Source organism: Anolis sagrei, chromosome 11, assembly GCF_037176765.1.
Source record: "Anolis sagrei isolate rAnoSag1 chromosome 11, rAnoSag1.mat, whole genome shotgun sequence".
Taxonomy (NCBI): domain Eukaryota; kingdom Metazoa; phylum Chordata; class Lepidosauria; order Squamata; family Dactyloidae; genus Anolis; species Anolis sagrei.
Genome location: NC_090031.1, coordinates 23,949,150 through 23,973,196, shown reverse-complemented (window position 1 = coordinate 23,973,196; position 24,047 = coordinate 23,949,150). Strand labels below are relative to the sequence as shown.

General features: G+C 44.4%; 1 protein-coding gene across 5 annotated transcripts in view; it reads right to left on the bottom strand.

The window, feature by feature from the left end:
• Window positions 1–3,825: 3,825 nt before the first annotated feature.
• The window catches only part of TADA2A (transcriptional adaptor 2A), a 43,215-nt gene continuing 22,993 nt past the window's right edge, over window positions 3,826–24,047 (bottom strand). For all 5 annotated transcript variants that reach the window (XM_067472027.1, XM_067472026.1, XM_067472030.1 and 2 more), the window contains 6 exons: window positions 21,274–21,384; window positions 17,367–17,438; window positions 13,693–13,825; window positions 9,310–9,353; window positions 7,352–7,425; window positions 3,826–4,190 (listed from right to left, as the gene is read on the bottom strand). In XM_067472027.1, coding sequence (XP_067328128.1) covers window positions 4,005–4,190; window positions 7,352–7,425; window positions 9,310–9,353; window positions 13,693–13,825; window positions 17,367–17,438; window positions 21,274–21,384 — 620 coding nt within the window. In that variant the 3' untranslated portion in view covers window positions 3,826–4,004. The remainder of the gene's footprint in view (window positions 4,191–7,351; window positions 7,426–9,309; window positions 9,354–13,692; window positions 13,826–17,366; window positions 17,439–21,273; window positions 21,385–24,047) is intronic.

Below are 24,047 nucleotides of genomic sequence, written 5' to 3'. Positions count from 1 at the left end.
GGATGCGCCCAAATTTGAATATTGGTGGGGTTGGGGGGGATTTATTTTGTCATTTGGGAGTTGTAGTTGCTGGGATTTATAGTTCACCTACAATCAAAGAGCATTCTGAACTCCATCAACAATGGACTTGAACCAAACTTGGCACATGGAACTCCCCTGACTAAACGAAAACCCGCAAAACAGCGAGTTCACGAAAAGTGAACCACGAAGTAGCGAGGGAACACTGCATTTTTGGAAAAGAGATGGATGGAAACATGAAGATTTTTTTGGATGCCGGCTTCCCAAAAAAACACCTCCTGACTTCGCTATGTAAGGGATCACAAGAATCATCACCATTAACTGACCACATAAGGAAGCACTTGGCGACGTGGGCCAAGAGTGGATGTGGGTGTTTACATCTTTTGAGGCCAATTACGAGCCATATTTATGCATCAGCCACCAGCCTTGCGAAAATAAATAAATGTTACAGATCAGTAAAGGCGTCGTAATGACGTTTGCTCATTCAGCATAAATTAATTTGGCCACAAAATGTGCCCTTTCGTGTTGTGCTTTGCAATGCGCAATGGCTTAATTACATTTCAGATGACTAGTCAGTCTTGGGGACAGGAAGGAATTGAACCAAACTTGACACACAGGGCTCCCATGACCAATAGAAAATACTGGAAGGGTTTGGTGGGCATGGACCTTGAGTTTGGGAGTTGTAGTTCACCTACATCCAGAGAGTACTGTAGACTCAATGATGGATCTTGACCAAACTTGGCACAAATACTCCATATGCCCAGATGTGAACACTGGTGGAGTTTGGAGAAAAATAGACCTTGACGTTTGGGAGTTGTAGTTGCTGGGATTTATAGTTCACCTACAATCAGAGCATTTTGAAGTCCACCAATGATGGAATTGAACCAAACTTGACATACAGAGCTCCCTTGACCAACAGAAAATACTGGAAGCGTTTGGTGGGCATGGACATTGAGTTTGGGAGTTGTAGTTCACCTACATCCAGAGAGTATTGTAGACTCAATGATGGATCTCAACCAAACTTGGCACAAATACTCCATATGCCCAGATGTGAACACTTGGAGAAAAATAGACCTTGACGTTTGGGAGGTGTAGTTGCTGGGGGATTTATAGCTCACCTACAATCAAAGAGCATTCTGAACCCCTCCAACGTTGGAATTGAACCAAACTTGGCACACAGTTCTCCCATGACCAACAGAAAATACTGGAAGGGTTTGGTGGGCAGTGTCCTTTGGTTTTGGAGTTGTAGTTCACCTACATCCAGAGATCACTGTGGACTCAAACAATGATGGATCTGGACCAAACTCTACACGAATACTCAGTATGCCCAAATGTGAACACTGGTGGAGTTTGGGGAAAATAGAATCTTGTCATTTGGGAGTTGTAGTTGCTGGGATTTATAGTTCACCTACAATCAGAGCATTCTGAACTCCACCAATGATGGAATTGAACCAAACTTGACACACAGAGCTCCCGTGACTAACAGAAAATACTGGGTTTGGTGGGCATGGACCTTGAGTTTGGGAGTTGTAGTTCACCTACATCCAGAGAGCACTGTGGACTCAATGATGGATCTGGACCAAACTTGGCACAAATACTCCATATGCCCAGATGTGAACACTGGTGGAGTTTGGGGGAAATAGACCTTGACGTTTGGGAGTTGTAGTGATGCCGGACTTAGCGAGGACACCCAATCGGCATAGCCCGCCAAGGCCCAGAACTCCTGAGCTCACACCATCCGCCACCCTCAGCCTCCGCGCAGCTGGATGGGGGCGGCAGATGGCCTCAGCTCAAGAGTTCTGGGCCGTGGTGGGCTATGTCAATCGGGTGTCCGTGCTAAGTCTGGCGTCAGTAGTTGCTGGAAGTTATAGTTCACCTACAATCAAAGAGCATTCTGAACTCCACCAACAATAGAATTGTGCCAAACTTGGCACTCAGAACTCCCATGACCAAGAGAAAATAACAGAAGGGTTTGGTGGGCATTGACCTTGAGTTTGGGGGTTGTAGTTCACCTACATCCAGAGAGCACTGTGGACTTAAACAATGATGGATCTGGACCAAACTTTGCACAGATACTCAATATGCCCCAATATGAACACTGGTGGAGTTTGGGGGAAAATAGACCTTGACGTTTGGGAGTTGTAGTTGCTGGGATGTATAGTTCACCTACAATCAAAGAGCATTCTGAACCCCACCAACGACAGAATTGCGCCCCATGACGAACAGAAAATACTGTGTTGGTCTTTTGTGCTATACTAGCATCATTCCAGCCAATATCTGAATTGCGAATGCAGAACTTAGAAGACACTTGGGAAAGAGGTGACGAATAGTCCTATTGTGCTCCAAACAGGCGTCTAAAGTGACACTCTCCCCCTCATCTCTTTTGAATGGTGTGATTTCGGAATGGCATAATTCAACACATGGCAGCAGCACGTGCCGAACCTCTTGAAAGAGGCAGGTTTTAAATCAGGCACATATAAGTGGAGGGGGAAATGCTTTGTGTCTGCTTCTCCCACACAGAAGATGTGCTCCAAGAGCAGCCGTTCTGCATTTATGCCGTTTGGAGCACCAAAGCAAAAATCCCCTCTTGGATGGCTCAAGAAGCAAATCATAGAATCCTAGAGTTGGAAGAGAGACCTGGTGGGTCATCCAGTCCAACCCCATTCTGCCAAGAAGCAGGAAAATTGCATTCAAAGCAGCCCCGACAGATGGCCATCCAGCCTCTGTTTAAAAGCCTCCCAAGGAGGAGCCTCCACCACACTCCAGGGCAGAGAGTTCCACTGCTGAACAGCTCTCACAGTCAGGAAGTTCTTCTTCATGTTCAGATGGAATCTCCTTTCTTGTAGTTTGAAGCCATGGTTCCACTGCGTCCTAGTCTCCAGGGCAGCAGAAAACAAGCTTGTTCCCTGGCAGAATGGGGTTGGACTGGATGGCCCATGAGGTCTCTTTCAACTCTAGGATTCTATGAAGTGACTGGCTTGAGCTTGAAGGAGCTGGGGGTGGCCATGGCCGACAGCTCTGGCGTGAGATGGTCCATGAGGTCCAAGAGTTGGAGCAACTGAACAAATAAACAACAACATCATATCTCTTCTCAGTCTTCTCTTCTGAAGGCTAAACATGCCCAGCTCTTTAAGCCGCTCCTCATAGACCTTGTTCTCCAGACCCGTAATAATTTTAGTCGCCCGCTTCTGGACACATTCCAGCTTAGAGTCAACCTCTCCCTTCAATTGTAGTGCCCAGAATTGGACACAGTATTCCAGGTGTGGTCTGACCAAGGCAGAAGAGAGCATGGGGAGCATGACTTCCCTGGATCTAGACACTATACAGGCCAAATGGATTTAATGGATTTTCACATGTCTAGATCCAGGGAGCATGACTTCCTTGGGTCTAGACATTAGGCTCGTATTGATCCCATTGGCTTTATTAGCTGCAGCTTCACATTGTTGGCTCTTGTTTAACTTGTCCATGAGGACTCCAAGATTTTTTACCCACGTACTGGATGAAGAGGAAGCATTGGGGAGAATCACCCTCTGGGTTTGTCCGCTTAACCAATGACAGATCCACTTAACCGTAGTTTTGCCCAGCCCACATTGGACTAGTTTCCTTGCCAGAAGGTCATGGGGGACTTTATCGAAAGCCCTACTGAAGTCCAGATCTGCTCCATCCACGGCATTTCCCGCATCTACCCAGCTTGTAACTCTACTGAAAAAAGAGATCAGATGAGTCTGGCATGACTTGTTTTTGATCAATCCGTGTTGACTCTTAGCAATGACCGCATTTGTTTCTAAGTGTTTGCAGACCACTATGCCCATTCAGATTTTTAATCCCACGTTATACGCATTCATAGCAGCAGCATCATACCAAAGTTACAGGGGAGAAGGAAACACAGTATGAGGACAACAATCCTCCTTTGCAAATGTCCAAAATCACGACTCCAAAAGAGATTCAAGGTCCTTGCTGTCCAAGCAGTCCCAAAGGCGCCTCCGTTACGCCTTGGTGATGCATCCTTCGCGGATGAGGAAGTCGTAGATCTTCCTGGTTTTGTTCACGTCGATCTTGATCAGGGCTCGTGCCTGGGCCAGCCGGAGGCCTCCCTGTTTGTGGCACTCATTGACTAAGGCCGCCTTGTACTCTAAGTACGCTCCAGGGACCAGACGAACAACCTGGCAGAGCTGGGAGAGAAAGCAAGAGGTTATTTACGCACCCTGTGGCATGTCCTCTCCCTCCCACTTCATTTTTTTCGTGTCAGGAGTGACTTGAGAAACTGCAAGTCGCTTCTGGTGCGAGAGAATTGGCCGTCTGCAAAGACATTGCCCGGGGACGTTGCCCGGATGTTTTACCATCCTTGTAGGAGACTTATCTCATGGCCCCGTATGGGAAGCTGGAACTGACAGACAGGAGTTCACCCCCATGACTAGAGAAACTGCAAGTTGCTCCTGGTGTGAGAGAATTGGCTGTCTGCAAGGACGTTGCCCAGGGGACATTGCCCAGATGTTTTACTATCCTTTGCCCAGATGTTTTACTATCCTTGTGGGAAATTCTCTCATGTCCCCACATTGGAAGCTGGAGCTGACAGACAGGAGTTCACTCCCATGACTTGAGAAACTGCAAGTCACTTCTGGTGCGAGAGAATTGGCTGTCTGCAAGGACGTTACCCAGGGGACATTGCCCGGATATTTTACCATCTTTGTGGGAGACTTATCTCATGGCCCCGTATGGGAAGCTGGATCTAACAGACAGGAGCTCACACCCACAACTTGAGAAACTGTAAGTCGCTTCTGGTGTGAGAGAATTGGCCATCTACAAGGACGTTGCCCAGGGAACATTGCCTGGATGTCTTACCATCCTTGTGGGAACTTCTCTCATGTCCCTACATGGGAAGCTGGAGCTGACAGACAGGAGCTCACACCCACAACTTGAGAAACTGCAAGTCGCTTCTGGTGTGAGAGAACTGGCTGTCTGCAAGGACGTTACCTGGATGTTTTACCATCCTGGGGGAGGCTTCTCTCATGTCTCCGCATGGGAAGCTAGAGCTCCTTTCTTTGAAATGTCACCCCTTATGATGACTCCTGTGAGCTCTCTCTCCCCCTGTCTCCGTCTCCCTGCCTGCCTACCTGCGCCACAATGCCCAGCACGGAGAGCCAGCTGGTCCCCAAAGACGTGAGTGGGCCCAAGGCCAGAGGCCCAAAGGCGCTGGGAGTGGAGGGACAGTGTTGGGAGGGTGAGGGCCTGTTCACCTCTTTGACGACGACCCCCATTGATGGCGACTCCTACAACCTCTCTCTCCCTCCGCCTCCACCTCCTGGCCTGCCTGTGCCACGGTGCCCAGCGAGAAGAGCCAGTTGATCCCCAAAGAGATGAGCGGGGCCTTGCTCTCCCGACCCTGTCTCCTCTGCCTCCAGCACCTTTGGGCCTCCGGCCTTGGGCCCACTCAACTCTTTGGGGACCAGCTGGTTCTCGTCACTGGGCATCGTGGTGCAGGCAGGTCGGTAGGCAGAGGGAGAGCTTGCAGGAGTAGTCGTCAGCTGCAACAGCAGGCCTTGGCTGGATGAGCACGCTTTTCCCTTCCTCCCCGCCTACCTGCCTGAGGGCTGGGCCTGGCCTTTCCTTGGTGGCCTTGCCTCAAAGCCCATCAAAGGCGACGGAGAATTAGGAAGGAAGAAGAGGAGGAGTGGAGAGGGAGTCAGGCTTTCCCTACATCGTGGATTTTCACTTTTCGCGGGTGTTCCTAGAAGGGAACACCCGCGATAAGTGAGTGCTCGCCTCGAAATCTGTCAAAGCGATGGAGAATTAGAAAGAAGAGGAGGAGTAGAGGGGGAGTCAGGCTTTCCCTACATTGCAGATTTTCACTTTTCATGGGTGTTTCTGGAACAAAACACCTGCGATAAGTGAGGGCTCGCCTTGAAGCCCGTCAAAGGCGATGGGGAATTAGGAAGGAGGAAGAGGAGGAGTAGAGGGGGAGTCAGGCTTTCCCTACATTGCGGATTTCACTTTTCATGGGTGTTTCTGGAACGAAACACTTGCGATAAGTGAGGGCTCAACTCGAAGCCTGTCAAAGGCGATGGAGAATTAGGAAGGAGGAAGAGGAGGAGGAGTGGAGGGGGAGTCAGGCTTTCCCTGCATCGCGGATTTTCACTTTTCGTGGGTGTTCCTGGAATGAAACACCCGCGATAAGTGAGGGCTCGCCTCAAAACCTGTCAAAGGCAATGGAGAATTAGAAAGGAAGGAGAGGAGGAGTGGAGAGGGCGTCAGGCTTTCCCTACATCGCGGATTTTCACTTTTCGCGGGTGTTTCTGGAACAAAACACCCGCGATAAGTGAGGGCTCGCCTTGAAGCCCGTCAAAGGCGATGGGGAATTAGGAAGGAGGAGGAGGAGGAGGAGTAGAGGGGGAGTCAGGCTTTCCCTGACTTCCCTACATTGCGGATTTCACTTTTCATGGGTGTTTCTGGAACGAAACACCTGCGATAAGTGAGGGCTCGCCTCGAAGCTCATCAAAGGCAATGGAAAATTAGGAAGGAGGAGGAGGAGGAGTAGAGGGGAAGTCAGGCTTTCCCTACATCGCTGATTTTCACTTTTCGCGGGTGTTCCTGGAACGAAACACCCATGATAAGTGAGGGCTCACCTCGAAGTCCATCAAAAGCGATGGAGAATTAGGAAGGAGGAAGAGGAGTAGAGGGGGAGGTCAGGCTTTCCCTACATCGCGGATTTTCCCTTTTCGCGGGTGTTCCTGGAACGAAACACCCGCAATAAGTGAGGGCTCGCCTCAAAGCCTGTCAAAGGCAATGGAGAATTAGAAAGGAAGGAGAGGAGGAGTGGAGAGGGCGTCAGGCTTTCCCTACATCGCAGATTTTCACTTTTTGTGGGTGTTCCTGGAACGACACACCCGTGATAAGTGAGGGCTCGCCTCAAAGCCTGTCAAAGGTGATGGAGAATTAGGAAGAAGAGGAGGAGTAGAGGGGGAGTCAGGCTTTCCCTACATCGTGGATTTTCACTTTTTGCGGGTGTTCCTGGAATGAAATATCTGGATAAGTGAGGGAACGGTGTATAGAGTTTAATGAGGTTGTAACGGACTAGGATTGGTTTTGGATCGGGCTCCTGTTTTTCTACCCTGATAGCAGCATAATACCACGGTCTTGCCGGTCATTCCTCATTTACTGCGGATTTTCACTTATCGCGGGTGTTCCTGGAACGGAACACCCGCGATAAGTGAGGGAAAACTGTACATGGTTTAGTAGGGTTGTAATGGACTAGGATTGGTTTTGGATTGGGCTCATGTTGTTCTACCCTGAGAGCAGCATAATACCACAATCTTACCAATCATTCCTCATTTACCTCTTTCTCTTTCTCGTTCAGTTTTTCTGTCCCAGGGAGGCCAGTGAGGTTCAATGGCGGGGCACTTCTCCTGCCTGGATAGAGAGACAACAAAAGCAATGTTAGGCCAATTGTTATCACAGGATGGGTGGAATTCCTCACCCTTTAGTAGTTCAACTCTGCAGAATGTAATGGTACAGAATTGGGTTCTGCTGGTACGCAAACTGGGTCATGTGCCGTTCAGCTGGAACTCATTTGGCCTGACATTCTTCCTCATGCCACCTTTCCACAACAAAGCACAGATCACAGAGCAGAAATGTTGCCGTGTGAGTCATGCTGAGGTCAATCCAGGCCCCGGGATCAAATAACTGGAAATATGATGTTAACGGGAAAGATCCCAGTGAGGCAATGAGCTGCCCGAGAGAGGAGTCATTGTTGTTCCAAAGCGCATCCATGTCAACTGGGGCCCTTCCCAGCGGCATTCACCACCAACGAGTGGAATGCATTCCTCATTTCAGGTCCAAAGATTACACTACAGAGCATGGATTTCGTTCCTGGGTTGTATATGTCATTTCCTAATTGGTTCTAGCATAAAAACATGGGAAAAGTTAATCAACTGCAAAAAAATTGTGATTGCAGGACATCCTACAGCATATTTTGCTATGAATATCTCATTGAGTCTCAACCAATTCAACAGAGTTTGTGGCAGCCACAAAAACAAAGTTTCAAAGTAAGTACCACACAATGCAACAGGAAATAACACTTCCAAACAAGGTGTGTGTGTGTGTGTGTAATGTTCGTTTGTGAGATTAACATAACTCAAAAACCACTAGACTAATTGACACCAAATTTGGACACATGACACCCATCAGGCCAACAAGTGACCATCACTCATAAAAACACTGCAAAACACAGCAGAAGACATTTAAAAAGCAAAAAAACAAAAATTACAACGCATGCACAAAACCCACATATATATACACAAACACACATATACACAAAAATATACACACACAAAACACATATACACAGACTGGGCCACAGCAATGCATGGCAGGGGACGGCTAGTGTGTGTGTGTGTATACATACACACACACAAGCTGTACCTGCCACACGTTGCTATGGCCAACCTTCCCTCCCTCTTTCTCTCCTTCCCTCCCTCTTTTTCTTTCCCTTCTTTTTTCTTCCTTCTCTACCTGTTTCTTTTCTCGCTTCCTTTGCTCTTTGGTTCCATCCTTTCTTGTCTCTTTCTTTCCGCCCTTCCTTCCTTCCTTCCTTCCTTCCTTCCTTCCTTCCTTCCTTCCTTCCTTCCTTTTTTCTTTCTTTCTTTCTTTCTTTCTTTCTTTCTTTCTTTCTTTCCTTCCTTCTCTCCTTCCTTCCCTCTTTCACTTTTTTATTTCATTCTCTCCTTCCTTCCTTCTCTACCTTTCTTTCTTTCCTTCTCTCCTATCCTCCCTCTTTCTCTCCTTCTCTACCTTCTTTCTTTCCTTCTTTCCCTCTTTCTCTCTCTCCTTCTCTCCTTCCTTCCTTCTCTACCTTCTTTCCTTCTTTCCCGCTTTCTCTCTCTCCTTCTCTCCTTCCTTCCTTCTCTACCTTCTTTCCTTCTTTCCCTCCTTCCTTCCTTCCCCCCCCCTTTCTGTGTATGTGTTTTGTGTGTTTATATATGTGCGCATATATTTGCGTTTGTACATATATATGTGGTTTAACATATGCGTTGTCATATATTTTTAATTTTTTGTTTTTTGGCTTTTTAAGTCCCTTCCGCTGTGTTTTTCGGTGTATTCAAATTTGAGCCTATCGGGTACGCATGCCTCACAACCTCTGAGGATGCCTACCATAGATGTAGGCGAAACGTCAGGAGAGAATGCTTCTGGAACATGGCCAGGCAGCCCAGAAAACTCACAGCAACCCAGTTGAGTCCTTTCTAAGAGCATTGACACTGACAAGGCAATAGATATGAAGCTCAGAAAGACACCTACCTGAATTGGATGAAACTGGCATGGAAGGACTCAACCCGGAATCACTGCAAGTGAAAAAAGTTATTATTATTATTATTATTATTATTATTAACTTTATTTGCATATTATTGAACCAAACTCTTTTCCCATGACTTTCTGTCTGCCTGTTTCTTTCCACTTCGAAAGCTCAGCATGGTTTGGGTCCAAGTTAAAGCCCAGTGTAACAAAATACCTAATTATAATATGGGTTTTGAATATATTTATTAAGGTCAGTATATTGCAAACCCAGGTCTATGCCAAAGCAACCAAGTTTACTATAGAAATGTACCTAGTTTAGCTGAGATCGGGAGCCAAAGGGGGAGGAGCTAGCTGCCAACAAGAGGAAAGCGGACATTTTTAAAAAGGTTAGTTAGTCTTTGGCCAGAGGAGCCAAAGGGAAGGTTGGTTCTTGCTATGTTAGAGCAGGACCAAGGGGTTTAGGTCTTCAGTCTCAATATTACGAGGGTTGAATGAAAAATAATGCCTCCACCTTCATTACTTGGGTTTGGATGGGAATATTTTAATAACTCAAACGCATAAATAATCCTTAAAATGTGCTCTTTAACTACCACTGTTCACTTTCCACATAATCACCAGACAATTGGATACATTTCTGCCAATGATGAACAAGTTTTCTGAAGCCGTCACAGAAGAAGTCGACACTCTGTTTCTGCAACCAGCGTCTCACAGTTCTCTCATCCTGGGTACCCATCGTGCACAGATCTTCCGATAGCCAAGCAAAGCAATAATATGACCCTCGTGTTCTTGTGAAATGCCGATTATGCTTGAAATTTCTATCTGAGTGATGGAAGAAGTCGACACTCTGTTTCCGCAACCAGCGTCTCATAGTTCTCTCAGCGTTTTCATCAGAAGCATAATGATGTCTCCGCAGATCTTCTTTATTTGGCGGGAACAGATGGAAGTCAAGCGGTGCTAAATCTGGACTGTATGGAGGATGTCGTACGGTGGTGAGATCCAGTCTCTGAAGTTTCAAATCTGTGCGCTTTCATTTCAGGCGTCAGCATCCTGGGTACCCATCGTGCACAGATCTTCTGATAACCAAGCAAAGTAATAATGTGACCCACACGTTCTTGTGAAATGTTGATTATGCTTGAAATTTTTCTCTGAGTGATACTTGGGTTTGGATGAGTTACTTGGGTTTGGATGAGAATATTTTAATAACTCAAACGCAGAAATAATCCTTAGAATGTGATTTTTAACTACCATGATTCACTTTCCCACATAATCACCAGACAATTGGATACATTTCTGCCAACAATGAACAAGTTTTCTGAAGCCGTCACAGAAGAAGTCGACACTCTGTTTCCGCAACCAGCATCTCATAGTTCTCTCAACGTCTTCATCGGAAGCATAACGATGTCCCCGCAGATCTTCTTTCCTTATCAGGAACAGATGGAAGTCAGGCGGTACTAAATCTGGACTGTTTGGAGGATGTTGTACGGTGGTGAGATCCAGTCTCTGAAGTTTCACGTCTGTGCGCTTTCATTTCAGGCGTCAGCATCCTGGGTACCCAATGTGCAAAGCAATAATGTGACCCACACGTTCTTGTGAAATGCCGATTATGCTTGAAATTTCTCTCTGAGTGATACGACGATCGTCCTGAATCGATCTGTCACCAGACAATTGGATACATTTCTGCCAACGATGAACAAGTTTCCTGAAGCCGTCACAGAAGAAGTCGACACTCTGTTTCCGCAACCAGCATCTCATAGTTCTCTCAACGTCTTCATCGGAAGCATAACGATGTCCCCGCAGATCTTCTTTCCATATCAGGAACCGATGGAAGTCAGGCGGTACTAAATCTGGACTGTTTGGAGGATGTCGTACGGTGGTGAGATCCAGTCTCTGAAGTTTCACGTCTGTGCGCTTTCATTTCAGGCGTCAGCATCCTGGGTACCCATCGTGCACAGATCTTCTGATAGCCAAGCAAAGCAATAATGTGACCCACACATTCTTGTGAAATGCCAATTATGCTTGAAATTTCTCTCTGAGTGATACGATGATCGTCCTGAATCAATCTGTCAACCTTTTGCTTGTGAAACTTGGTCGTTGCTGTCATAGGACATCCGACTTTGTTTGTAACACAAGTCAGATGTTTCCGCCTCAACATCTTTAAACTTACTCGCCCAACGACACACAGTACTCACATCCACACAATCAACATAATCAGCTTGCGTTCTCTGATGAATCTCCTTTGAGTGACAACTTCTGCTGTCAAGAATTCAATGACTGCACATCGTTTAAGTTGCATTGACCGACCGTCTGCACAGGGTTCCATACTTTGCACTTTAACAACACAACCATTCAATGCTAAAGCTTCCCGCCAAAATGGAACTGTAGAGGAGAGTCTACTGAAGAAGCCAGTACCTGCTGCATACCAGTACTGCCATCTGTTGAGGAGTTACGAAGGTGGAGGCATTACTTTTCATTCAACCGTCGTGGAGTGTTAAATGAACCAGTGTTGAATTAGTAACTAGCCTGTGAGCTAAGGGAAAGGGATTCCCAGTAATATTTTGTGACAGAGCTGAAGTAAATAAAGGGCAGAACTGTGCCTAAATGTTAGTCAGTGGAACTGAGGGTAAAAGTGTATTTTGGGAGACAAATTTACACTAGGTGAAGAAACTATAAGATTGTATTTACCCAGTCAGAAGACCGAGAAAGAATAATATTTTAAAGTACAGCAAGTTATTAACATCAACTTGGCAAGAAGATAAACCAGCCAGGAAGTTATATAGAACCTGTTTCAAAGGTTCATGATATAAAAGTTAACTGTAACTATACTAAGGAAAACTGAGAAGAAACGACTGTGTAACCACTATGCTTTGTGTGCCTGAGAATCCTTAAATAAACACTTATTTGTTCAATTTCTTATAACAAAGACTTGTGTCCAGTTTCGGAAATTTTACTGCCATTACCACTCAAGCAGGGAGCTTTGAGATGGTAGAACAGAAGCTTTCTGAAGCTCTAGGTGCTCTCACTGCCTATTACAGGGAAAACCAGCTGATCCCCAACCCATCTAAAACACAGACATGTGCCTTTCATCTCAAGAACAGACAAGCATCCCGAGCTCTGAGGATTACCTGGGAAGGAATCCCACTGGAGCATTGCAGCGCACCCAAATACCTGGGAGTCACTCTGGACCGCGCTCTGACCTACAAGAAGCACTGCCTGAACATCAAACAAAAAGTGGGTGCTAGAAACAATATATTACGAAAGCTGACTGCCACAACCTGGGGATCACAACCAGACACAGTGAAGACATCTGCCCTTGCGCTGTGCTATTCTGCTGCTGAGTATGCATGCCCAGTGTGGAACACATCTCACCACGCTAAAACAGTGGATGTGGCTCTTAATGAGACATGCCACATTATCACAGGGTGTCTGCACCCTACACCACTGGAGAAATTGCACTGTTTAGCCGGTATTGCACCACCTGACATCCGCCGGGAAGTAGCAGCCAATAGTGAAAGGACCAAGGCAGAGACATCTCTAGCTCATCCCCTGTTTGGGTCTCAGCCAGCACGTCAACGACTTAAATCTAGAAAAAGTTTTCTAAGATCTACAGAGACACTCGCCGGAACACCTCAGCAAGCGAGAGTCCAAAAGTGGCAGGCTGAAACCCAAAACCTCAACCAATGGCTGATACCAAATGAGAGACTTCCCCCTGGGCACACAGAGGACTGGGCGACTTGGAAGGCGCTGAACAGACTGTGCTCTGGCACCACGAGATGCAGAGCCAACCTTCAGAAATGGGGCTACAAAGTGGAATCCATGACATGCGAGTGCGGAGAAGAGCAAACCACTGACCACCTGCTGCAATGCAACCTGAGCATCATGCACCATGGAGGACCTTCTTGTAGCAACACCAGAAGCACTCCAAGTGGCCAGATACTGGTCAAAGGACATTTAATCAACTACAAAACTCACAATTTTTGTATTTTGTATTTTTTTTTTTGCTTTGTTCTGTTAGAAATGTAATATAATCGACTGGTTGCCCTGACACGATAAGTTTCGGAAATGAAGATTTACTTCAAGGAAGACGACTGAAGATATTTTGGAACAGGATGGTATTTTGTTACATGTTTTAAATATAAATACTGTAAATAAATAAATTAAAGTGTCTCAGACAAAAAAAATTAAAAGTCAGACTTCTCCCAGATTAGCCTCTCATACAAGTCTCGCTCAAGACTCACCTATTTTCAGTATAATAAGGTACTCAGCCAAACACACCACCATGATTATACTATTCTCCTCATCAACCTGTTGTTTGTTATTTGTTCGTTAGCGATTACACCCAGCTTCACTGAAAAGCAGCAATTGAGCCCAGCCTTACGGTGGACGTACAGGTCGGCTTGTCGGCTGAGCCACTGCTGGCAGGCGTTGCTGTCCTGGATGTACTGGAGGACCTCGGAAAGCATGGTGCGCTTCAGGCGCTCTTCCTCCCGCGTTTTCTTGAGGCGGTCGTACGTCCTCGCACCTAGGACAACAGAAGGCAGGTGAGTGCCATGCTTGGAAAGTTACTTTTTCAAACTACCTTTCGCCCCCAGCAGGACTCTGGACGTGTCATTACTGTATCCCTCTAATGCCTTCCTAAACTCTCTAGGATTTTCTATCCCCCCAAAGGCCCTGACTTCTCCCATTCAAACCATTTACTCAGCTGAGACTCATTCTGGCTGGAGATGGCTGCTCTAAAATATTTATATATATAAATATATGTGGGCGAAAGGCCTCAGTGTGGGAGAGGACTCAGTCTGAGAGAACCCTCAGAGCGAGAGAGGCCTCAGTGGGAGAAAGGCCTCAACTCTCTTTCCTAGAGATTTCAGGAAAGCAATCCCGTCTTGACTACTGCAACGCTCTCTACGTGGGGTTGCCTTTGAAGACGGCTCGGAAGCTCCAATTAGTCCAACAGGCGGCAGTCATGTTACTAACAGGAGCGGGGCGCAGGGAGCATACAACTCCTCTGCTGTACCAGCTCCATTGGCTGCCGATGTGCTACCGGGCCCAATTCAAAGTGCTGGCGTTGGCCTTTAAAGCCCTAAACGGTTCTGGCCCAACTTATCTATCCGAACGTATCTCGACCTATCAGCCCACCAGGACCCTAAGATCTTCTGGGGAGGCCCTGCTCTCTATCCCGCCTGCTTCACAGGTGCGGCTGGCGGGGACGAGAGACAGGGCCTTTTCTGTGGTGGCCCCTCGGCTTTGGAACGCCCTCCCCATAGAGGTAAGATCAGCCCCCTCGCTGATGGTGTTTCGAAAAAGACTGAAGACATGGATGTTCGAACAAGCATTCGGTTAACTCGGTGCAATGAATCTGATGATCAAGGACTGGTAATCACAGACGATGAAATTGGACTGCGTTTTTAGTTAAGAGATGCATTGGTTCGATATTGGTGGCCCAATATTGTATATTATGTATGTGTTTTTATGCTTTTTATATTGAATATTGTTGATTATTGTAGTGTTGCAAACCGCGTTGAGTCGCCAATGTAGGCTGAGAAACAGCGGTATACAAGCGCAGTAATAAATAAATAAATAAATATAAATAAATGTTAGTATTTATTTATTTATTTATTTACGACATCTATATGCCGTCCTTCTCACCCCGAAGGAGACTCATAGCAATTTACAAGTTATATATACATACAATATATTATATTATTAACGCAGCACAATATTGGTACTACGCCACTATACTGTAGTATTAATTTGTAACTAGCCGTCCCCACCACATGTTGCTGTGGCCCAGTCTGCATATATATGTGTTTTGTGTATGTATATATGTGGATATGTGTGTATATATTTGTGAATATGTGCATTTAATGTGTGTGTGTGTGTGTGTGGTTTTGCTGTAGCGTCTTCTTGCTATTTTGGCTTTTTAAAGTCCCTTCCATTGTGTTTTTTAGTGTTTTTATGAGTGATGGTCACTTGTTGGTCTGAGAGGTGTCTTGTGTCCAAATTTGGTGTCAATTCATCCGGTGGTTTTGAGTTATGTTAATCCCACAAACGAACATTACATTTTTATTTATATAGATGTGGTTATGCGCATGCGTTATAATGCATTTTTTTGGCCTTTTAAGTCCCTTCTGTTGCGTTTTTCAGTGTTTTTATGAGTGATGGTCACTCGTTGGCCTGATAGATGTCTTTTCCCCAAATTTGATGTCAATTCGTCCAGTGGTTTTTCAGTTATGTTAATCCCACAAACGAACATTACATTCTAATTTATGTGGATGATTACATGTAATATGAAATATAAATTGATGATATTGTATTATTAGAATTATATTGTATTACCTTATAATATCAATATTATTTGTGTATACAATATATTATATTATTAGAACAGCACAATATTAGTATGATGTATTACTATATTGTACTACACCACTATACTCTATTATTTATTTATTTCTGGTATTTCTACTCCATCATTTCTCTACCTCCGAGGGGAGACTCAGGACGGCTCAGGACTATACTGTAATATTAATAATAATAATGCATGTAATATGAAATATGAAATTATTATATTGTACTACATTATAATATCAATATTATTTGATGTATTGTCGAAGGCTTTCATGGCTGGAATCACTAGGTTCTTGTGGGTTTTTTCGGGCTATATGGCCATGTTCTAGAGGCATTCTCTCCTGACATTTCGCCTGCATCTATGGCAAGCATCCTCAGAGGTAGTGAGATCTGTTGGAATTTGGGTTTATATATCTGCGGAATGGCTGGGGTGGGGCAAAGAACTCTTCTTTGCTGGAGCTAGGTGTGAATGTTTCAAGTGACCACCTTCATTAGCATTTGAAGGCCTGGCTGAGTCTAGGGGAATCTTTTGTTGAGAGGTGTTAAGATGTGCCTGGCTGTTTCCTCTCTGCAAAACAACAGCAAAACAGCACAAAGGAAACAACCAGACCTCACTACCTCTGAGGATGCTTGCCATAGATGCAGGTGAAATGTCAGGAGAAAATGCCTCTAGAACATGGCCATATAGCCCGAAAAAACCCACAAGAACCTCAATATTATTTGTGTATACAATATATGATATTATGAGCACAGCACAATATTACTATAATATACTACTATATTGTACTATACCACTATACTGTAATATTATTCATAATATTACATGCAATATGAGGTATGAAATTATTATATATTGTATTATTAGTACTATTATATTGCATTACATTATAATATTATCAATATTATTTATTTATACAATATATTCTATTATTACCACAGCACAATATTACTATTATTATATTACTATATTGTACTATACCACTATACTGTAATATTATTAGTAACATTACATGTAATACGAGATATAAAATTATTATATATTGTATTATTATATAGATTGATTATATAGATTTGTTGTGGATTTTGAGTTATGTTAATCTCACAAACGAACATTACATTTTTATTTATATAGATTTGTTATGTATACAATTCAGATTGCTTACTAAAAGGTAAAGGTAGTCCCATGACATTAAGTCCAGTCATGTCTGACTCTGGGGTGTGGTGCTCATCTCCATTTCTAAGCCGAAGAGCCGGCGTTGTCCGTAGACACCTCCAAGGTCATGTGGCCAGCATGACTGCATGGAGCGCCGTTACCTTCCCGCCAGAGTGGTACCTATTGATCTACTCACATTTGCATATTTTCGAGCTGCTAGGCAGAAGCTAGGGCTGACAGCGGAAGCTCACGCCGCTCCCCGGAATCGAACCTGCGACCTTTTGATCAACAAGCTCAGCAGCTCAGTGCTTTAACCCACTGCGCCACCGGGGGCTCCACAAAACCACATATATATACGCAAACACACATATATACACATATACACAAATATATACACACATATATACACATACAAAACACATATACACAGTCTGGGCCACAGCAACATGTGTCAGTGGATGGCTAGTTGATCAATAATAGATGTGTATAGGATATATTATAATATCAGCACAGCACAATATTAAAATATATCCCCTTGCGGATTTCTCCAGCGCATACTCACTGCAAAAATCGGTGATTCCGGCTGTCCTGTATTCCTGGAGCCTCTTGATTTCCTTTCGCAGCTCAAACTCCACTGTTTTCCCATTGGAATAATGAAAAAAGTGATCATTATTACACAAGATCTAACTGTATAATAATAATAATAATAATAATAATAATAATAATAATAATAATGACTTTATTTATAGCTTGCCCCATCTCCCCAAGGGGACTCGGAGTGGCTTACAACAGTGTAAATAACACAACAATAATCAAAATAAAATCATGATAGTAAAGATAAAGGTTGAATGTGTTGTCGGAAGGCTTTCATGACCGGAATCACTGGGTTGCTGTGAGTTTTCCAGGCTTTCTGGCTTTGTTTCAGAAGCATTCTCTCCTGACATTTCGCCCACATCTATGGCAGGCATCCCCAGAGGCTGAGGAGTCTGTTGGAAATTATGCAATTATATAATACTATTAGTAAAGGTAAAGGTTTCCCCCTGATATTAAGTCCAGTTGTGTCTGACTCTGGGAGGTGATGCTCATCTCCATTTCTAAGCTGAAGAGCCGGCGTTGTCCACAGACACCTCCAAGGTCATCTGGCCGGCATGACTAAATGGAGTGCCGTTACCTTCCCGACTGAGCAGTGCCTATTGATCTACTCACATTTGCATGTTTTCGAACGACTAGTTTGCCAGAAGCTGGGTCTAACAGCAGGTGCTCACCCCATTCCCTGGATTTGAACCACTACTCACATGTGATCTATTCACATTTTCATGTTTTTGGACTGCTAGTTTGGCAGAAGCTGGGGCTAACAGCGGGTGCTCACCCCATTCCCTGGATTCGAACCACTACTGACATGTGATCTATTCACATTTTCATGTTTTCGGATTGCTAGTTTGGCAGAAGCTGGGGCTAACAGTGGGAGTTCACCCCATTCCTTGGGTTCAAACCACTGACCTTGTGGTCAGCAAATTCAGCAGCTCAGCGGTTTAACCCACTGTGCCACCCTATGGTGAACCTCTAATGGGATTTCTGGGGGTTGAGAACTTGACCAAAGTCACTCCATGGACTTCCAAGATGGAGTGGGGAAATCAAGTCTGGTGTCTAGTCTAGAGTCATAGTCCAATACTGAAACCATGATACCATGCACAAAAATTACCACGTGTGTATGATATGATTACCACATACCTGAGCTCACTAATAATCTCATGTACATGACTAACAAGGACAGGCAAGGAGCATTAGATCCCCAGTTACGTAGGAACTGCCTCTCCCATTGCGCAAATCCATCTGGAATGGAAGACGGCTTTGTTGTTGTCGTCGTTGAGGTGGATTGGGAATTTCCTCAAACCCAAAGACGACTTCAGTTGTATCGGAATGTGGATTGGCTCAATTAAAGTTGGTCAATTAGGCAAACTAGTTGGCAAGAGTGAGGTGGAAGACGGACACATCGGTGGTGCCGGCCAAGTCTGACTCAACATGGAATCCTGAACAGAAGCTTTGCCACAATTCCTCCCTGGGGCAGTCTTGGAGTAGTAATGGATCAGGCAGGCAGAGAAGCCTCCATTCTGGAAGCACCCTTGTTGTTGTCATAGAATCCTAGAGTTGGAAGAGACCTCGTGGGCCGTCCAGTCCAACCCCATTCTGCCAATAAGAATCATAGACATTTCCTGTGTATATCTGAAATCTGAGAGAGGGTTGCCATGGAAATGGGAGCAATGCAGGGGAGGGGCCAGGATGAGGGAAATAAACTGTCAGTTGGAACTTTGTTGCGTTCCCTAATGTATGCTTTTGAATTAAAGCCTTCCATAGACTCATAGAATCATAGAGTTGGAAGAGACCTCGTGGGCCATCCAGTCCAACCCCATTCTGCCAACCAGAATCATAGACCTTTCTTGTGTATACTTGAAATCTGGGAGAGGGTTGCCATGGAAACAGGAGCAATGCAGGGGAGGGGCCAGGATGAGGGAAATAAACCGTCAGTTGGAACTTTGTTGCATTCCCTAATGTATGCTTTTGAATTAAAGCCTTCCATAGACTCATAGAATCATAGAGTTGGAAGAGACCTCATGGGCCATCCAGTCCAACCCCATTCTGCCAGCTAGAATCATAGACCTTTCTTGTGTATACTTGAAATCTGGGAGAAGGTTGCCATGGAAACGGGAGCAATGCAGGGGAGGGGTCAGGATGAGGGAAATAAACCGTCAGTTGGAACTTTGTTGCATTCCCTAATGTATGCTTTTGAATTAAAGCCTTCCATAGATTCATAGAATCATAGAGTCTATGGAAGGCTTTAATTCAAAAGCATAAATTAGGGAATGCAACAAAGTTCCAACTGACAGTTTATTTCCCTCATCCTGGCCCCTCCCCTGCCTTGGAAGAGACCTCGTGGGCCATCCAGTTCAACCCCATTCAGCCAAGAAAAAGGAAAATTGCATTCAAAGCATCCCTGACAGATGGCCATCCAGCCTCCGTTTCAAAGCCTCCACCACACTCCAGGGCAGGGAGTTCCACTGCTAAACAGCTCTCACAGTTAGGAAGTTCTTCCTAATGTTCAGGTGGAGCCTCCATCACACCTCCACCTCCATCTAGGTTGATTTTCAAAGAATCCTAAATCCTGATATCTCTATTAAAAGTTGGCTAAGGGTTCATCTACACCAGTGTTTCTCAACCTTCCTGATGCCGCGACTCCTGAATATAGTTCCTGCTGTATTCAGAGGATGCTTGCCACAGACACAGACGAAATGTCAGGAGAGAATGCTTCTAGAACATGGCCATACATCCCGAAAAACCTACAACCCCAATATATATATATATGTACTACGTTCCAGGACCACCCGCGAAAAGTGAAAATCTGCGAAGTAGGAAAAATCTGCGAAGTAGGGATGCTACACCCCGAAAAACCTACAACAACCCAGAGATATATATGTATTACGTTCCAGAACCACCGGTGAAAAGTGAAAATCCGCAAAGTAGGGAAAATCTGCAAAATAGGGATGCTACAGCCCGAAAAACCTACAACAACCCAGAGATATATATGTACTACGTTCCAGGACCACCGGCGAAAAGTGAAAATCCGCGAAGTAGGGAAAATCTGTGAAATAGGGATGCTACAGCCCGAAAAACGTACAACAACCCAGAGATATATATGTATTACGTTCCAGGGCCTCCCGCAAAAAGTGAAAATCCACGAAGTAGGGAAAATCCGCGAAATAGGGATGCTACAGCCCGAAAAACCTACAACAACCCAGAGATATATATGTATTACGTTCCAGGGCCTCCCGCAAAAAGTGAAAATCCATGAAGTAGGGATGCTACAGCCTGAAAAACCTACAACAACCCAGAGATATATATGTATTACGTTCCAGGGCCTCCTGCAAAAAGTGAAAATCTACAAAGTAGGGAAAATCTGCGAAGTAGGGATGCTACAGCCCGAAAAACCTACAACAACCCAGAGATATATATGTATTACGTTCCAGGACCACCGGCGAAAAGTGAAAATCCGCGAAGTAGGGATGCTACAGCCCGAAAAACCTACAACAACCCAGTTACTCCAGCTATGAAAGCCTTCGACAATACATATATATCTCATTAGAGTGACTCATGCAACAGGAAGTGCTATAGTTTTGAAGCAAAACTCTTGAGTTGCTACCTCTGAAGGCAGACATCTGAATGTTTTGTTCTATAGAGATGGAAATGGCGCTTCTTTTATACACCCACTCGCCCCGGATTAAGAGCCGGGTGCAGCGACAAAGCTTGCTTCCTCCTCCACAGACAGATGCTAACTTGATAAAAAAAAGGCACCCATCCTGTTCTATTTGCTGCCTTCGCCATCAACCTGGTGCAGGAGACCCATATGTGTGCATTTCACAGGAAACACAACGGAGAGAGACACACACACACACACATGCCCGGGAGATGCTTACATGCGTGGCTTTCTATGAATTTGTCGTGCTCCGTCGGTCCCAGGATCCTTGCAAAGCGCCTCATTGTCTCATACAGATCTTGAACCTCCTTTGGGTATCTTCTTTCTAGAACTACAAGGCAGATCAGAGAGATAGTGAAAAAGCCGTAGAGCAGTGTTTCTCAACCTGGGGGTCGGGACCCCTGAGGGTGTCGCAAGGGGGTGTCAGAGGGGTTGCCAAAGACCATTAGAAAACACATATTTCTGATGGTCTTAAGAATCGCTTTGGCATAGTCGTTTGGGTTCACATTGCTCTCTAGATGAAGGTGAACTACATCTCCCCTAAATCACTGTCAGTTCATCCAAAATCCCTCCAGTATTTTCTGTTGGATATGGGGGTTCTGGTTGGGACGTTTGGCCCATTCCTATCAGTGGTGTGATTCAGAGCGCTCTTTGATTGTAGGTGAACTATAAATCCCAGCAACTAGTACAACTCCCAAATGTCAAGATCTATTTTTCCCAAATTCCACCAGTGTTCACATTTGGGCATACTGAGTATCCGTGCCAAGTTTGATCCAGATCTATCATTGTTTGAGTCCACAGTGCTCTCTGGATTTAGGTGAACTACAACTCCAAAACTCAAGGTCAATGCCTACCAAACACTTCCAGTATTTTCTGTTGGTCATGGGAGTTCTGTGCGCCAAGTTTTGTTCAATTCCATCATTGGTGGGGTTCAGAATGCTCTTTGATTGTAGGTGAACTATACATCCCAGCAACTACAACTCCCAAATGACAAAATCAATTCTCCCTCCAACCCCATCAGTATTGAAATTTGGCATATTGGGTAAGGTAAAGTAAAAGTTTTCCCCTGACATTAAGTCCAGCCATGTACAAGACTGGGGGTTGGTGCTCAATTTCTAGGCCGAAGAGCTGATGTTGTCCATAGACACCTCCAAGGCCGACATGACTGCATGGAGCTCCGTTATTGGGTTTTTGTGCCAAATTTGGTCTAGTGAATGAAAATTCATCTTGCATTTCAGATATCTTCATTATGATTCATAACAGTAACACAATTACCGTTAGGAAGTAGCAACGATAATTATCTTATGGTTGGGGGTCACCACAACATGAGGCACTGTATTAAGGGGTCGCGGCATTAGGAAGGTTGAGAAACACTGCCGTAGAGATTCACGGCAACAACATGAATGAATGTGGTTTCAGAGTCCGCCTCCTTCTGTATGAATCTATGCTAAGGTCAGGCAGGAGCTGTTGAAATCCTACACTATTTCCCTTACATGCATTTATTTATTTACTTATTTATTTACTAGCTGTACCCGGCCACGTGTTACAGTAGTCCTCAGGAAACAGAAGATTTCCAGATATAAACAATCTGGGCTAGGGAACTCCTCCCACCAAAGGTTTCCCGCTGGCTGGTAGAAGCCAGGTTTTTAAGGTGCAAGGCTATTCAAAGGTAATCCAGGTGGACAATTACAACATCCGCACTTGGCCCAAGTAGAAATGGAGGGGGAGCGGGGCCAGGGAGTCGTTTTTGCACATGCTCTGTAATGTCTTTTTGGTTTTTGGGATTTTAAAGTCCTTTCCGCTGTTTTTTTTTTTTATGAGTGATGGTCACTCGTTAGACCCATATGTGTCTTGTGTCCAAATTTGGTGTCAGTTCATCCAGTGGTTTTTGAGTTATGTTAATCCTACAAACTAACATTACATTTTTATTTATATAGATTACCAGCTGTCCCCTGGCACACTTTGCTGTGGCTCAGTCTGTTTATGTGTTTTGTGTGTGTATATGTGTGTGTTTGCATATATGTGTGTGTATATGGTTTTGTGCATGCGTGGTAATGTATTTTTTATTTTTTGGCTTTTTAAGTCCCTTCCACTGTGTTTTTCAGTGTTTTTATGAGTGATGATCACTTGTTGGCCTGATAGGTGGATTGTGCCCAAATTTGGTGTCATTTTGGCCAGTGGTTTTTGCGTTATGCTAACCCCACAAACGATTATTATTTATATAGATTTATTTACAGCACTTCTATCCTGCTCTTCTCACCCTTAAGTGGACTCAGGGCAGCTTACAAGTTATATGTACATACAATATATTATATTATTAGCACTGCAACTATTAGTATTATATATTACTATATTGTACGATACCACTATTTATTTATTTATTTATTTACTTCGCTTATATACCGCAATTCTCAGCCTGACGGCGACTCATTGCGCTGTAATATACACTATACACTATACTGTAATACACTATACTGTAATATGATTAATACTATTACATGTAATATGAAATATATAATTATTATATTGTATTATTAGTAGTATTATATTCTATTACATCATAATATTATCAATATTATTTGTGTATACAATGTATTACATTATTAATATTATATTATTACATTTATATTTATAGACTAGCCATCCCCTGCCATGTGTTGCAATGACCCAGTCTGTGTATATGTGTTTCGTATGTGTATATGTGTGTGTATATATTTATGTATATATGTGTTTGCATATATATACATATATGTGATTTTGTGCATGCATTGTAATGTAGTCTTTATTTTTTTGGTTTTTTAAGTCCTTTCTCCTGTGTTTTTCAGTGCTTTTATGAGTGACTAGCTGTACACGTTGCTGTGGCCAACCTTCCCTCCCTCTTTCTCCCCTTCCTTCCTTCTCTCCTTCCTTCCTTCTCTTCTTCCTGTCCCTCCCCCCCCCCCCACTTTTCTTTCCTTTCCTCTTTATTCCCTTTCTTCCTTCCCTACCTATTCT